Source organism: Somniosus microcephalus, chromosome 13 (assembly GCF_052327205.1).
Source record: "Somniosus microcephalus isolate GS21.2 chromosome 13, FLI_Smic_1.0, whole genome shotgun sequence".
In the NCBI taxonomy this organism is placed as follows: domain Eukaryota; kingdom Metazoa; phylum Chordata; class Chondrichthyes; order Squaliformes; family Somniosidae; genus Somniosus; species Somniosus microcephalus.
This window is the reverse complement of record NC_140999.1, coordinates 194,417,797-194,433,087: the sequence shown is the minus strand read 5'-3', so window position 1 is coordinate 194,433,087 and position 15,291 is coordinate 194,417,797. Positions and strand designations below refer to the sequence as shown.

The window sequence follows — 15,291 nt, the reverse complement described above, 5'->3', positions numbered from 1 at the left end:
CTCAGTACTGCCCCTTCGACAGTGCGGCGCTCCCTTAGTACTGCCCCTCCGACAGTGCTGCGCTCCCTCAGTACTGCCCCTCCGACAGTGCGGCGCTCCCTCAGTACTGCCCCTTCGACAGTGCGGCGCTCCCTCAGTACTGCCCCTCCGACAGTGCGGCACTCCCTCAGTACTGCCCCTCCGACAGTGCGGCGCTCCCTCAGTACTGCCCCTCCGACAGTGCGGCGCTCCCTCAGTACTGCCCCTCCGACAGTGCAGCGCTCCCTCAGTACTGCCCCTCCGACAGTGCGGCGCTCCCTCAGTACTGCCCCTCCGACAGTGCGGTGCTCCCTCAGTACTGCCCCTCCGACAGTGCGGTGTTCCCTCAGTACTGCCCCTCCGACAATGCGGTGCTCCCTCAGTACTGCCCCTCCGACAGTGCGGCGCTCCCTCAGTACTGCCCCTCCGACAGTGCGGTGCTCCCTCAGTACTGCCCCTCCGACAGTGCGGTGTTCCCTCAGTACTGCCCCTCCGACAATGCGGTGCTCCCTCAGTACTGCCCCTCCGACAGTGCAGCGCTCCCTCAGTACTGCCTCTCCGACAGTGCGGTGCTCCCTCAGTACTGCCCCTCCGACAATGCGGTGTTCCCTCAGTACTGCCCCTCCGACAATGCGGTGCTCCCTCAGTACTGCCCCTCCGACAGTGCGGCCCTCCCTCAGTACTGCCCCTCTGACAGTGCGGCGCTCCCTCAGTACTGCCCCTCCGACAGTGCGGCCCTCCCTCAGTACTGCCCCTCTGACAGTGCGGCGCTCCCTCAGTACTGCCCCTCCGACAGTGCGGTGCTCCCTCAGTACTGCCCCTCCGACAGTGCGGCGCTCCCTCAGTACTGCCCCTCCGACATTGCGGCGCTCCCTCAGTACTGCCCCTCCGACAGTGCGGTGTTCCCTCAGTACTGCCCCTCCAACAGTGCGGTGCTCCCTCAGTACTGCCCCTCCGACAGTGCGGCGCTCCCTCAGTACTGCCCCTCCGACAGTGCGGTGCTCCCTCAGTACTGCCCCTCCGACAGTGCGGCGCTCCCTCAGTACTGCCCCTCCGACAGTGCGGCGCTCCCTCAGTACTGCCCCTCCGACAGTGCGGTGCTCCCTCAGTACTGCCCCTCCGACAGTGCGGCGCTCCCTCAGTACTGCCCCTCCGACAGTGCGGTGCTCCCTCAGTACTGCCCCTCCGACAGTGCGGTGCTCCCTCAGTACTGCCCCTCCGACAGTGCGGCGCTCCCTCAGTACTGCCCCTCCGACATTGCGGCGCTCCCTCAGTACTGCCCCTCCGACAGTGCGGTGTTCCCTCAGTACTGCCCCTCCGACAGTGCGGTGCTCCCTCAGTACTGCCCCTCCGACAGTGCGGCGCTCCCTCAGTACTGCCCCTCCGACAGTGCGGCGCTCCCTCAGTACTGCCCCTCCGACAGTGCGGTGCTCCCTCAGTACTGCCCCTCCGACAGTGCGGCGCTCCCTCAGTACTGCCCCTCCGACAGTGCGGCGCTCCCTCAGTACTGCCCCTCCGACAGTGCGGTGCTCCCTCAGTACTGCCCCTCCGACAGTGCGGCGCTCCCTCAGTACTGCCCCTCCGACAGTGCGGTGCTCCCTCAGTACTGCCCCTCCGACAGTGCGGCGCTCCCTCAGTACTGCCCCTCCGACAGTGCGGCGCTCCCTCAGTACTGCCCCTCCGACAGTGCGGCGCTCCCTCAGTACTGCCCTGGAGTGTGTGGTGGGATCCTGCACTGGGGTTTGATTTGAGAACAGTTTGACTTGCTACCATTGAGCCAAGCTGACACAGAGCGGCCAATTTTAACTTGGGGCGGGAATCATGTGGGGGGCCAAAGCGGGCACTGATCCACCCACCCCTCCCTCTCCCTCCCCGCCAGATCATGAATCCCAGGAGGTGAGTGAGGAATTTACCCCAGAGCCTCATCAATCAAAACCCTCCACGTGTCACCATTACAGCAATTTCCTGGTTGGCACCAAGGTTCTTTCATCTCTTTCAGTAAAGCGCCTGATTTGTGTGAGAGTGTGTGAGGGTGTGTGTGTGTGTAAGAGTGCGAGAGAGAGTGCGAGAGAGAGTGCGAGAGAGAGTGCGAGAGAGAGTGCGAGAGAGTGCGAGAGAGAGTGCGAGAGAGTGCGAGAGAGAGTGCGAGAGAGTGCGAGAGAGAGTGCGAGAGAGTGCGAGAGAGTGCGAGAGAGAGTGCGAGAGAGTGCGAGAGAGAGTGCGAGAGAGTGCGAGAGAGAGTGCGAGAGAGTGCGAGAGAGAGTGCGAGAGAGTGCGAGAGAGAGTGCGAGAGAGAGTGCGAGAGAGTGCGAGAGAGAGTGCGAGAGAGTGCGAGAGAGAGTGCGAGAGAGTATGAGAGAGTGCGAGAGAGTGCGAGAGAGAGTGAGAGAGTGTGAGAGAGTGTGTGTTAGTGTGAGTTTGTGAGTGTGTGTGAGTGTGAGTGTGAGTGTGTGTGAGTGTGAGTGTGTGAGTGTGTGAGTGTGTGTGTGAGTGTGAGTGTGTGTGAGTGTGAGTGTGTGAGTGTGTGAGTGTGTGTGAGTGTGTGAGTGTGAGTGTGAGTGTGAGTGTGAGTGTGTGTGAGTGTGTGAGTGTGAGTGTGAGTGTGAGTGTGAGTGTGTGTGAGTGTGTGAGTGTGAGTGTGTGTGAGTGTGTGTGAGTGTGTGAGAGTGTGTGTGAGTGTGTGAGAGAGTGTGCGAGTGTGAGTTTGTATATCTGTGTGTGAGAGTTTGGAGGGTAAAGTGAGAGGTGAGCAGATTTCTCCTGTATCCTGTCCATGGTGTGAGGGAGAGTTAGAAGGGCGTGAGTTTGTGGGTCGATGAATCAGTGAGTGTTTGTGTAGCAATCTGTTCTCGGGGGGGGGGGGGGGGGGGGGGGGTGTAAGTGGGCGGATTCCACCAGAGGGTGAAGCTGAGCAGGAAACAGAAAAAGTGATTTTTGCAAACATTCAAATAATTTGGGTAGGATGATAATACAACCCAAACCCCAACCCCTGACCCCTGACCCCGACCCCCAACCCCCCCAGCCCGGGATTCACATACTTGAGAAATGATGAGAAAGGAGGTCATGAGGATGGCTCCTGTCTCCGGACTGGGGAAAAAGGTCATCTCCTGCAGCTGCTCCCCATCCCGGGCAAGGACCAGCAGACTGTACTGCACACCTGGGAATGGAGAGGGGAGAGGAGAGCAGGAAGGGGAGAGCGCGGGAGAACGAAAGGTGAAACGAGAGGAGGGGAGTGGGAGACGGGGAGAGGAGAGAATGAGAGGGAGAAAACAAAAGAGAGAAGTAGAGAAAGGACAAGAGTAAAGGAGACGGGGAGAGAGGGAAGGAGGAAAAAAAGATGGGGAGAAAGCAGAGAGTGAGAAAGAAAAAGAGTGAATGGGAGAGGAAGAGAGAGGAGTAAAGAGAGATGGAGAACGAGAGCCCGAGAGTACAAGGACGGGGGGAGAGGAGTGCGAGAGCTCAAGAGAATCAAGGAGAGAAAGAGAGTGAGAAAGAACAAAGAGAAGTGTGAAGGGACAAAGGAGATATCGAGAGAGAAATGAGGAAGATATGGAGGAGGAATTAAATAGAACTTGGTTAATATTTTACACACTAAGTTCATTTTGTAGCTTTTAAATTGATGGATGTCTTCAGAATAGAAGGACCAAACATTCTCAGTGGCTGTGTGGGGAGATGCACCTCCCGGGGTGATACAGGTCCTCCAGGGGGGAGAGAAAGAAAACAAAGAAAGTAAAGAAAGACATCGAATGTTGAAGCCATTGTCAAATGAAAAAGAAAGACTTGCATTTCTATAGCGCCTTTCACGACCACTGGACGTCCCAAAGTGCTTTACAGCCAATGAAGTACTTTTGAAGTGTAGTCACTGTTGTAATGTGGGAAACACGGCAGCCAATTTGCGCACAGCAAGCTCCCACAAACAGCAATGTGATAATGACCAGATAATCTGTTTTAGTGATGTTGGTTTAGGGGTTAATATAGGCCCCAGGACACCGGGGAGAACTCCCCTGCTCTTCTTCGAATAGTGCCATGGGATCTTTTACGTCCACTTGAGAGAGCAGATGGGGTCTCGGTTTAACGTCTCATCCGAAAAATCGCACATCCCTCAGTACGGCGCTCCCTCAGTACTGCCCCTCCGACAGTGCGGCGCTCCCTCAGTACTGTCCCTCCGACAGTGCGGCGCTCCCTCAGTACTGCCCCTCCGACAGTGCGACGCTCCCTCAGTACTGCCCCTCCGACAGTGCGGCGCTCCCTCAGTACTGCCCCTCCGAGGCCCGACCAGTGTGTGGAGGACCGCGGCGGAGCTTAAAAGCGGTGGCAATGAGGCGAGGCCCGACCAGAGCGGCGGACCAGGGTGTGGAGTGAGGACTGCGGCGGAGCTTAAAAGTGGCGGCAACGAGGCGAGGCCCGACCAGAGCGGCGGACCTGGGTGTGGAGTGAGGACCGCGGCAGAGCTTAAAAGCGGCAGCAACGAGGTGAGGCCCGACCAGACCGGTGGACCTGGGTGTAGAGTGAGGACCGCGGCGGAGCTTAAAAGTGGCAGCAATGAGTCGAGGCCCGACCAGAGCGGCGGACCTGGGTGTGGAGTGAGGACTGCGGCGGAGCTTAAAAGTGGCGGCAACGAGGCGAGGCCCGACCAGAGTGGCGGACCTGGGTGAGGAGCAGCGAGCGCGGCGGCGGATAAAAGCAGTGGATTCAGCAAGGCTTACCAATTCAGCAGCGGGAGAGGTCACCAGGAAACAGGTAAGTGATTGGTTGGTGAGTATTTCTCTCTTTTTTAAACTTTAACTCTGTTGTTTATAGTTACCACGGTCTCTCTGATGTAGCGGGGAATGTTGGTAAACCATTTAACTGTAGTGTAATTAGTGGGATTGATTGATTTAATTTAAATTTAATTAATTAAAGGGTAAGTCATGGCAGGGCAGCCCGGCCACGTGGTATGCTCCTCCTGTGATATGTGGGAACTCAGGGACACTTCCTGTGTCCCTGACAACTCCATGTGCAGGAAGTGCATCCAGCTGCAGCTACTGACAGACCGCATTGCGGCACTGGAGCTGCGATTGGATGCATACTGGAGCGTTCGCGATGCTCGGAACGTCGTGAATAGCACGTTTACGGAGTTGGACACACCGCAGGTAGAGGTTGGACAGGAAGAAAGGGAATGGGTGACCAACAGGCAGAGTACTAGGTGCAGGCAGGTAGTGCAGGGGTCCCCTGTGGACATCCCCCTCTCAAACAGATACACCACTTTGAGTGCTGTTGGGGGGGATGGCTCATCAGAGGAAAGCAGCAGCAGCCAACTTCCTGGCACCAGGGGTGGCTCTGCTGCACAGGACGGGAGGAAAAAGAGCGGGAGAGCTATAGTAATAGGGGATTCTATTGTAAGGGGAATAGATGGGCGTTTCTGCAGCCGCAAACGAGACTCCAGGATGGTGTGTTGCCTCCCTGGTGCAAGGGTTAAGGATGTCTCTGAGCGGCTGCAGAACATCTTGGAAGGGGAGGGTGAACAGCCAGTTGTCGTGGTGCATATAGGCACCAACAATATAGGTAAAAAGTGGGATGAGGTCCTAAAAGCGAAATATAGGGAGTTAGGAGGTAAATTAAAAAATAGGACCTCAAAGGTAGTAATCTCAGGATTGCTACCAGTGCCACGTGCTAGTCAGAGTAGAAATAGAAGGATATTTCAGATGAATACGTGGCTAGAGGAATGGTGCAACGGGGAGGGATTCAAGTTCCTGGGACATTGGAACCGGTTCTGGGGGAGGTGGGACCAGTTCAAACCTTACGGTTTGCACCTGGGCAGGGCTGGAACCGATGTCCTAGGGGGAGTGTTTGCTAGTGCTCTGGGGGAGGGTTTAAACTAAAATGGCAGGGGGTTGGGAACCTGAGCAGGGAGACAGAGGAAAAGGAAACAAGGATAAAAGCAAAAGATAGGAAGGAGAAAAACAAAAGTGGCAGTCAGAGAAATGAACGATTTAAATCAAACGTGGCCACAGTAAATAATAATTCTAATAGGTCTAAGAGCGTTAAAAAAACAAGCCTGAAGGCTTTGTGTCTTAATGCGAGGTGCATTCGTAATAAGGTGGATGAATTGGCTGCGCAAATAGAGGTAAACGATTATGATTTGGTTGGGATTACGGAAACGTGGCTCAAGGATGGCCAAGGCTGGGAACTCAACATCCAGGGGTATTCGATATTCAGGAAAGATAGGCAAAAAGGAAAGGGAGGTGGGGTAGCATTACTGGTTAAAGAAGGGATTAACACAATTGTAATGAAGGATATTAGCTCTGATGATGTGGAATCTGTATGGGTAGAATTGAGAAATACTAAGGGGCAGAAAACGTTAGTGGGAGTGGTATATAGACCTCTAAACAGTAAAGCGGAGGTTGGGGATGGCATTAAAAGGGAAATTAAAGAAGCGTGCAATAAGGGCACAGCAGTCATCATGGGTGACTTTAATCTACATATAGATTGGGCTAACCAAATTAGTAACAATACTGTGGAGAAGGAATTCCTGGAGTGTTTATGGGATGGTTTCCTGGACCAATATGTCGAGGAACCAATCAGAGATCAGGCCATCTTAGACTGGGTATTATGTAACGAGAAAGGATTAATTAGCAATCTTGTTGTACGAGGCCCCTTGGGTCAGAGCGATCATAATATGATCGAATTCTTCATTAAGATGGAGAATGAAGTAGTTGACTCAGAGGCTAGGGTCCTAAATTTAAATAAAGGAAACTATGATGGTCTGAGGAGCGAGTTGGGTAGGATTGATTGAGGAATGTCACTCAAAGGGTTGACGGTGGATAGGCAATGGCAAACATTCAAAAAACCGAATGGATGAACTACAGAATTTGTTCATCCCAGTTTGGCATAAAAATAAAACAAAAAAGGTGACTCAACCGTGGTTAACAAGGGAAATTAGGGATAGCATAAGATCCAAGGAGAGGACATATAAATTGGCCAGAAAAAGCAATAATCCTGAGGATTGGGAGCAGTTTAGGATTCAACAAAGGAGGACAAAGGGATTAATTAAGAAGGGGAAAATAGAATATGAGAGTAAGCTAGCATGGAACATAAAAACTGACTGTAAAAGCTTTTGTAGATATGTGAAGAGAAAAAGATTGGTGAAGTCAAGCGTAGGTCCCTTGCAGTCAGAATCAGGGGAATTTATAATGGGGAACAAAGAAATGGCGGACCAACTAAATACATTTTTTGGTTCTGTCTTCACAAAGGAGGACACAAATAACCTCCCAGAGATGCCGAGGAACATAGGGTCTGATGAAAGGGTGGAACTGAAAGAAATCAGTATTTGTAGGGAAATGGTGTTAGGAAAATTGATGGGACTGAAGGCCGATAAATCCCCAGGGCCTGATAATCTACATCCTAGGGTACTTAAGGAAGTGGCCCTAGAAATAGTAGATGCATTGCTGGTCATCTTCCAGAACTCGATAGACTCTGGAACAGTATCCATGGATTGGAGGGTAGCTAATGTTACCCCACTATTCAAAAAAGGTGGTAGAGAAAAAGCGGGGAATTATAGACCGGTAAGCCTGACATCAGTAGGGGGGAAAATGCTAGAGTCTATTATAAAAGATGTAATAGCAGAGCACTTGGAAAGCAGTGATGGGATCGGACAAAGTCAACATGGATTTACAAAAGGTAAATCATGCTTGACTAACCTACTGGAATTTTTTGAGGATGTAACTGGTAAAATAGATAAGGGAGAACCAGTGGATGTGGTATATTTGGACTTTCAGAAGGCTTTCGATACGGTCCCGCATAAGAGATTAGCGTGCAAAATTAAGGCACATGGGATTGGGGGCAAGGTATTGACTTGGATAGAGAACTGGTTGGCGGACAGAAAGCAAAGAGTTGGAATAAACGGGTCGTTTTCCGAGTGGCAGGCAGTGACTAGTGGGGTACCGCAAGGATCGGTCCTAGGACCCCAGCTGTTCACAATACATATTAATGATCTGGACGAGGGAACTGGATGTAATATCTCCAAATTTGCAGATGACACAAAGCTGGGTGGGAGGGTATGCTGTGAGGAGGATGTCATGAAATTCCAGTACGATCTGGACAGGTTGGGTGATTGGGCAGAAACATGGCAAATGCACTATAATGTGGATAAATGTGAGGTTATCCACTTTGGTGGCAAAAACAGGAAGGCAGACTATTACTTGAATGGCAATAGATTGGGAGAAGGGGAAGTGCAAAGAGACCTGGGTGTTCTTGTGCACCAGTTGCTGAAGGTAAGCATGCAGGTGCAGCAGGCGGTTAAGAAGGCAAATGGTATGTTGGCCTTCGTAGCAAGAGGGTTCGAGTACAGGAACAAGGATGTCTTGCTGCAGTTGTACAGGGCCTTGGTGAGACCGCACCTTGAGTATTGTGTGCAGTTTTGGTCGCCTTATCTGAGGAAGGACGTTCTTGCCATGGAGGGAGTGCAGCGAAGATTCACCAGGCTGATACCTGGGATGGCAGGAATGACGTATGAGGAGAGATTGTGTCGATTGGGCTTATACTCACTGGAGTTTAGAAGATTGAGAGGGGATCTCATTGAAACCTATAAAATTCTGTCAGGCCTGGACAGACTAGATGCAGGAAGGATGTTTCCGATGGCCGGGGAGTCCAGAACCAGGGGTCATAGTCTAAGGATAAGGGGTAAGCCATTTAGGACTGAAATGAGGAGGAATTTCTTCACCCAGAGAGTGGTGAACCTGTGGAATTCTCTGCCACAGAGGGCGGTGGAGGCCAGTTCATTAAATATATTCAAGAAGGAGTTGGATATATTTTTTAAGGCTAAAGGGATCAAGGGATATGGGGAGAAGGCAGGAACAGGGTACTGAATTTGGATGATCAGCCATGATCTCATTGAATGGCGGAGCAGGCTCGAGGGGCCGAATGGCCTGCTCCTGCTCCTATCTTCTATGTTTCTATGATAGTGCGGCGCTCCCTCATTACTGCCCCTCCGACAGTGCGGCGCTCCCTCAGTACTGCCCCTCCGATAGTGCGGCACTCCCTCATTACTGCCCCTCCGACAGTGCGGCGCTCCCTCAGTACTGCCCCTCCGACAGTGCGGCGCTCCCTCAGTACTGCCCCTCCGATAGTGCGGCACTCCCTCATTACTGCCCCTCCGACAGTGCAGCACTCCCTCAGTTCTGCACTGGGATATCAGCCTAGATTTTGTGCTTGAGTCTCTGGAGTGGGACTTGAACTCACAACCTTCTGACTCAGAGGCGAGAGTGCTGCCCACGGAAGAGAGACTGGACAGGCTGGGGTTGTTTTCCTTAGAGCAGAGAAGGCTGAGGGGGGACCTGATTGGGGTGTACAAAATTATGAGGGGCATAGATAGGGTAGATAGAAAGGAACTTTTCCCCTTAGTGGAAGGCTCAATAACCAGGGGGCATAGTTTCAAGATAAGGGGCAGGAGGTTTAGAGGGGATTTGAAATAAAACTATTTCACCCAGAGGGTGGTTGGAATCTGGAACTCACTGCCTGAAAGGGTGGTAGAGGCAGGAACCCTCACAACATTCAAGAAGCATTTGGATGAGCACTTGAAATGCCATAGCATACAAGGCTACGGACCAAATGCTGGAAAATGGGATTAGAATAGACAGGGCTTGATGGCCAGCGCAGACACGATGGGCTGAAGGGCCTCTTTCTGTGCCGTATAACTCTATGACTCGATGAGCCACGTCTGACACTCTGTCGGAGATGGTACAGGTGACCTCAGTGCTCCAGGGGATAGGTTGGAGCAAACAAAATGATGCCACGTTTGGTGATCGAGTTGGCAGGCAGGGGTGGGATGAGCAGCTTTCACTGTCTAAGCTCACACACGAGGGATGACCACTAGAGGGCTGCGGTCCCCCGTGGTACTGTACCCCAGGAACAGTCCGTGCCTTCAGGGCTGGGGGGACAATTGGGCAACAACCCGTTGGGGAAATGTCAGGTTAAGGAGTGTCCTTGTGTTTCTGCCATGTATTTGCAAGATGTGCGGGTTCAGATGAAGCTGCAGTTCACACACTGGGACTCACAGGAGACCTGCTGATCGGCTTCTCTTCCCACAGACTCTGTTCCTGCCCCCTCCCATCATCCCCCCCATCCCAACGTCAAGACCTACTCACAGCACCAGATCTGGTCGCGATGGAGGGCAATGGTTGTGAGCTGCCAACACTGGGGTAACTGGAACTGACTCTTCATCTCCATCAACACCGGGTCCCACAGGAGAATGGACCCATCCAGGCTACAGGAGTAGATCTGACTGGGGTGAAAAGAAGAAAGTGTTAAAGTTCTTCATACGTTGCCATGTGAATCAGTGAGTGTGTCACAGTGAGTGTGTCACAGTGAGTGTGTCACAGTGAGTGTGTCACAGCGAGTGTGGATCAGTGAGCGTGTCACAGTGAGCATGTCAGCGAGTGTGTCACAGCGAGTGTGTCACAGCGAGTGTGAATCAGTGTGTCACCGTGAGTGTGTCACCGTGAGTGTGTCAGTGAGTGTGTCACAGTGAGTGTGTATCAGTGAGTGTGAAAAAGTGAGTGTGTCAGTGAGTGTGTCACAGTGAGTGTGAATCAGTGAGTGTCACAGTGAGTGTGTCACAGTGAGTGTGTCACAGTGAGTGTGAATCAGTGAGTGTGTCACAGTGAGTGTGTCACAGTTAGTGTGTCACAATGAGTGTGTCACAGTGAGTGTCAGTGAGTGTGTCACAATGTCACAGTGAGTGTGTCACAGTGAGTGTGTCACAGTGAGTGAATCAGTGAGTGTGTCTCTGAGTGTGTCACAGTGAGTGTGTCACAGTGAGTGTGAATCAGTGAGTGTGAATCAGTGAGTGTGAATCAGTGAGTGTGTCAGTGAGTGTGTCAGTGAGTGTGTCAGTGAGTGTGTCACAGTGGGTTTTCCGGCACTAGTGATGAAGTGTGTGACTGGTGCCGGGGTGTGATTGACGGATGTTGCTGGATCTGTGAACTCTGTGTTAGTTTCGATCTTCACTTTAGTGAATGAAGATCCCGCGCTGGGGGCCGGGGGTTGGGGGTCGGGGGTCGGGATCGGAGGGGGCAATCACCTGGTGCTCTCACCACTCTCCTCCACCTCCTCCTGGATCATGTCCGACACCTGGTTCCGATGCCCCACCAGCCGCTTGTTGCAGGTCATGGCCAGTGTGTCGATGATGTAAATGAACGAGTCCTCGGATCCGAGCCACACCTGCTCATGGCCGATGCCAATCATACAGTTCTATGCCAGGAGAGAAAGGAAGAGAATCCGTCAAGCAGCGGGCATCGGGCTGGTGGTGCCAGGCTCCGGGAGCCGCCCTTCTTGGATTCCCAATTCAGACAGGCTCGATGGACCAGCTGATCTTCTCCTGCCCGTTATTTTTTGAGACTCGTGTGCTGAGCCGGAGGATCTAGAACGGGCTCAGGTAGATCACTGCCCAGGGCCAAGAGGATAAATTTACCCCTCTGGGGCTTTGTGGCATTGTTGATAAGTAAGCATTTTCTTTCCTTACCGAGTAGAGGTCTTCATGATTATGAAGGGGTTCGATAGGGTAGACGTAGAGAAGATGTTTCCACTTGTGGGGGAGACCAGAACTAGGGGCCATCAATATAAGATAGTCACTAATAAATCCAATCGGGAATTCAGGAGAAACTTCTTTACCCAGAGAGTGGTGAGAATGTGGAACTTGCTACCACAGGGAGTGGTTGAGGTGAATAGCAGAGATGCCTTTAAGGGGAAGCTGGATAAACACATGGGGGAGAAAGGAATAGAAGGATATGTTGATGGGGTGAGATGAAGAGGGTTGGAGGAGGCTCGTGTGGAGCATAAACACCGGCACGGACCAGTTGGGCCTGTTTCTGTGTTGTAGATTCGATGTAATACTTAATGTCCTAGGGAGCTGGGAGGGGTGGGAGTGAGGGACGCTGGCGGTCGTGATCAGCTTTCCCACCCCCGATCCTGCTTTTCCCCCCCCCCCCACCCGACTGACATCTCCAACCTCTGGAGGCCTGACAGCTACTGGAGAAACTGGAATTGTTGGACTTAGAACAGAGAAGGCTGAGAGGAGATATAGTCGAGGTGTTCAAAATAATGAAGAGTTTAGGTAGAGTAAATAAGGAGAAAGTGTTTCCAGTGGCAGGAGGGTCGAGAACCAGAGGACACAGATTGGCAAAAGTACCAGAGGCGACATGAGGAAAAACGATTTTACACAACGAGTGGTGAGGATTTGTATCGCGCTGCCTGATTGGGCGGTGGAGGCAGATTCAATAGGAGCCTTCAAAAGGGAATTGAATAAATACTCAAAGGAGAACAAATGGCAGGGATATGGGAAAGAGCGGGGGGAGTGTGACTGACTGGATTACTCGTCAAAGGAGCCGGCACAGACTCGATGGGCCGAATGGCCTCCTTTGCTGTACTATTCTGTGATTCTACTGAAACGAGGCCCAATTCCGCGTGAGAATCGGGCCGCCAGTTTCTAACCCAGGCCGCATAGCCATGATGCGTTGGCGGCTCTGCTCTGTCCCTCCGACACACCGCCCGCGGTTCGCTAAATGCGCCTGGCACGGATCGGGGGGTGGGGGGAGGCGCGGCCCATGCGGTTCCCGGCTGCCGAGGCCTCCCCATCACTTACCAGCTTCGAGCGCCCCGCCTGCACGGGCGGCTGCTCCATGATCCAAGTGGCAGCGTTGTACATCATCACCCGCCCATCGCTCAGCGCGCACCACAGCTTCGGGTGGGTGTCCGCACTCTCGCAGGGGTCCAGGTTACCTGGCAAGGAAGAGGCCACAACTTCATCTCCACATCATCATCATCAACATCAACAACTTGTATTTATATAGCACCTTTACTGTATTGAAACATCCCAAGGCGCTTCACAGGAGCGATTATCAAACAAAATTTGACACCGAGCCACATAAGGAGATATTAGGACAGGTGACCAAATGCTTGGTCAAAGAGGTCGGTTTTAAGTAGCGTCTTAAAGGAGGAGAGAGAGGTAGAGAGTTTTAGGGAGGTAATTCCAGAGCTTAGGGCCAAGGCAACAGAAGGCACGGCCGCCAATGGTGGAGCGATAGAAATCGGGGATGCGCAAGAGGCCAGAATTAGAGGAGCGCAGAGATCTCGGGGGGGTTGTGGGGCTGAAGGAGGTTACAGAGATAGGGAGGGGCGAGGCCGTGGAGGGATTTGAATACGAGGATGAGAATTTTAAAATCGAGGTGTTGCCGGACCGGGAGCCGATGTAGGTCAGCGAGCACAGGGGTGATTGGGTGAACGGGACCCCGTGCGAGTTAGGACACGGGCAGCAGAGGTTTGGACGAGGTCTAGTTTATGGAGGGGTGAACATCCAAGTCACATCTGAAGGATACAAGCACGACTTCACTTGCAAAATAAATAAATGAATAGGTTGTGAAGGTCGGGATTCTACCCGAGCCAGTGGTGCTGGAGAGGGAGGGAGGGAGACAGCTGGCAACATCTGCCCAATGCTGCTCTTCAACGGATCACTGTGGGAGGGGTGAGATTGGTTGTGCAAACTCTCTGACCGTCCCGTCCTACCTCACTTGGTCTCAGTCCCGTTTTCACCCTTGAGCTGCAGAGTGTGACGGTACACTGTGACAGCCGCAACGTTACCCTAAGCTGGGAAAGCCCTATTACAGCGCCACCTATAAGCGTCAGGGGCAACTACAAATGTGACAGCCAGCCACAGGAACTGTTTACATAGGAGAGAATGTGACAGATTAAGTGATTTTAATAACTTATGGGTCTAACCCAGTCTACCATCCAGTTCCCCGATGTTAATTGTTTAAGTGTAGTTTGTGACAGGGTCACAGTAAAGATACAGCGCCTTTCATGACTTCAGGATGTCCCAAAGCATTTCACAACCGATGAAGTACTTTTGCAGTGTAGTCACTGTTGTAATGAAAGGAAACCTGCTAAATGGCCATCTTATCTGTTTTCTGGTGTTGGTTGAGGGATACCGGGGAGAACTCCCCCGCTCTGCTTCAAAATAGTGGCCGTGGGATTTTTTACATCCAACAGAGAGAGCAGACGGGGCCTCAGTTTAACGTCTCATCCAAAAGTCGGCTCGTCCACGAATGAAGTACTCCCCTTACGTGTAACCCTTGATGATGCACTCAAGCCACTGGAGCAGGGCTTGAATAGTGAGGAAGTGATGCTTCAGTTGTACCGAGCTCTGGTCAGACCCCATCTGGAGGACTGCGCGGGGGACGGTAACATAGTGGTAATCTTACTGGGCTAGTAATCCAGAGGCCGAGGACTAATGACCTGGAGACGTGAGTTCAAATCCCACCACGGCAGCCAGGGAATATAAATTCAGTTTTTTAAATAAATTTGGAATAAAAAGCTAGTATCAGTAATGGTGACCATGAAACTATCAGATGTTGTAAAAACCCACTAATGTCCTTTAGGGAAGGAAATCTGCTGTCCTTACCCGGTCTGGCCGATATGTGACTCCAGACCCACAGCAATGTGGTTGACTCTTAATTGCCCTCTGAAATGGCCCAGCGAGTCACTCCGTTGTAACAAACCGCTATGAAACATAATAGGAATGAAACCAGACCGACCTCGGCAACGGCACACCCAGCCCAGTGGACCCTGAAAAGTCCTCCTCACCAACATCTGGGGACTTGTGCCAAAATTGGGAGAGCTGTCCCACAGACTAGTCAAGCAACAGCCTGACATAGTCATACTCACAGAATCATACCTTTCAGCCAATGTCCCGAACTCCTCCATCACCATCCTGTCCTGTCCCATCTTGTTAACTTCTCCTGGGAGTGACGTTGGGAGCAGAGTAGAGTGTTCCACTCCCGTATGCAGCGTGAGACCTCACTTGGTCTCAGTCCCGTTTTTACCCTTGAGCTGCAGAGTGTGACGGTACAGTGTGACAGCCGCAACGTTACCCTAAGCTGGGAAAGCCCTATTATAGCGCCACCTATAAGCGTAACAGGCAACTACAAATGTGACAGCCAGGTGTCCACAGCAACTGTTTACATAGGAGATGAAGTGATTTTAATAACTTAAGGGTCCAACCCAGTCTACCATCCAGTTCCCTGATGTTAATTGTTTAAGTGTAGTTTGTGACAGCAACTTACCAGGAACGTATAGGAGGACGTCAACCGCATAGGGAGCAGAGTTGGCATCGGACAGGTGAAGGGTGTGCTTCAGGGCATCTGATGTCATCTTTGGTACAGTGGGTGGCTCTGATGTAGAGGAAGAAGAGAAGTGTGAAGAAAGCAGCGTCCACTGCCTCGAGGACCACTCATCCCCTCC

General features: G+C 52.2%; 1 protein-coding gene across 7 annotated transcripts in view; it reads right to left on the bottom strand.

The window, feature by feature from the left end:
• The window catches only part of LOC147108938 (DENN domain-containing protein 3-like), a 168,834-nt gene that overhangs the window by 4,895 nt on the left and 148,648 nt on the right, over positions 1-15,291 (bottom strand). For 4 of the 7 annotated variants that reach the window (XM_086005898.1, XM_086005901.1, XM_086005900.1 and 1 more), the window contains exons 18-22: positions 15,114-15,221; positions 12,638-12,774; positions 11,078-11,247; positions 10,143-10,279; positions 3,057-3,175 (exon numbers count right to left, since the gene is read on the bottom strand). In XM_086005898.1, coding sequence (XP_085862024.1) covers positions 3,057-3,175; positions 10,143-10,279; positions 11,078-11,247; positions 12,638-12,774; positions 15,114-15,221 — 671 coding nt within the window. Of the gene's footprint in view, positions 1-3,056; positions 3,176-10,142; positions 10,280-11,077; positions 11,248-12,637; positions 12,775-15,113; positions 15,222-15,291 lie in introns of those variants that run through there. The other 3 variants (XR_015080690.1, XM_086005903.1, XM_086005902.1) reach the window with 3 other exon arrangements.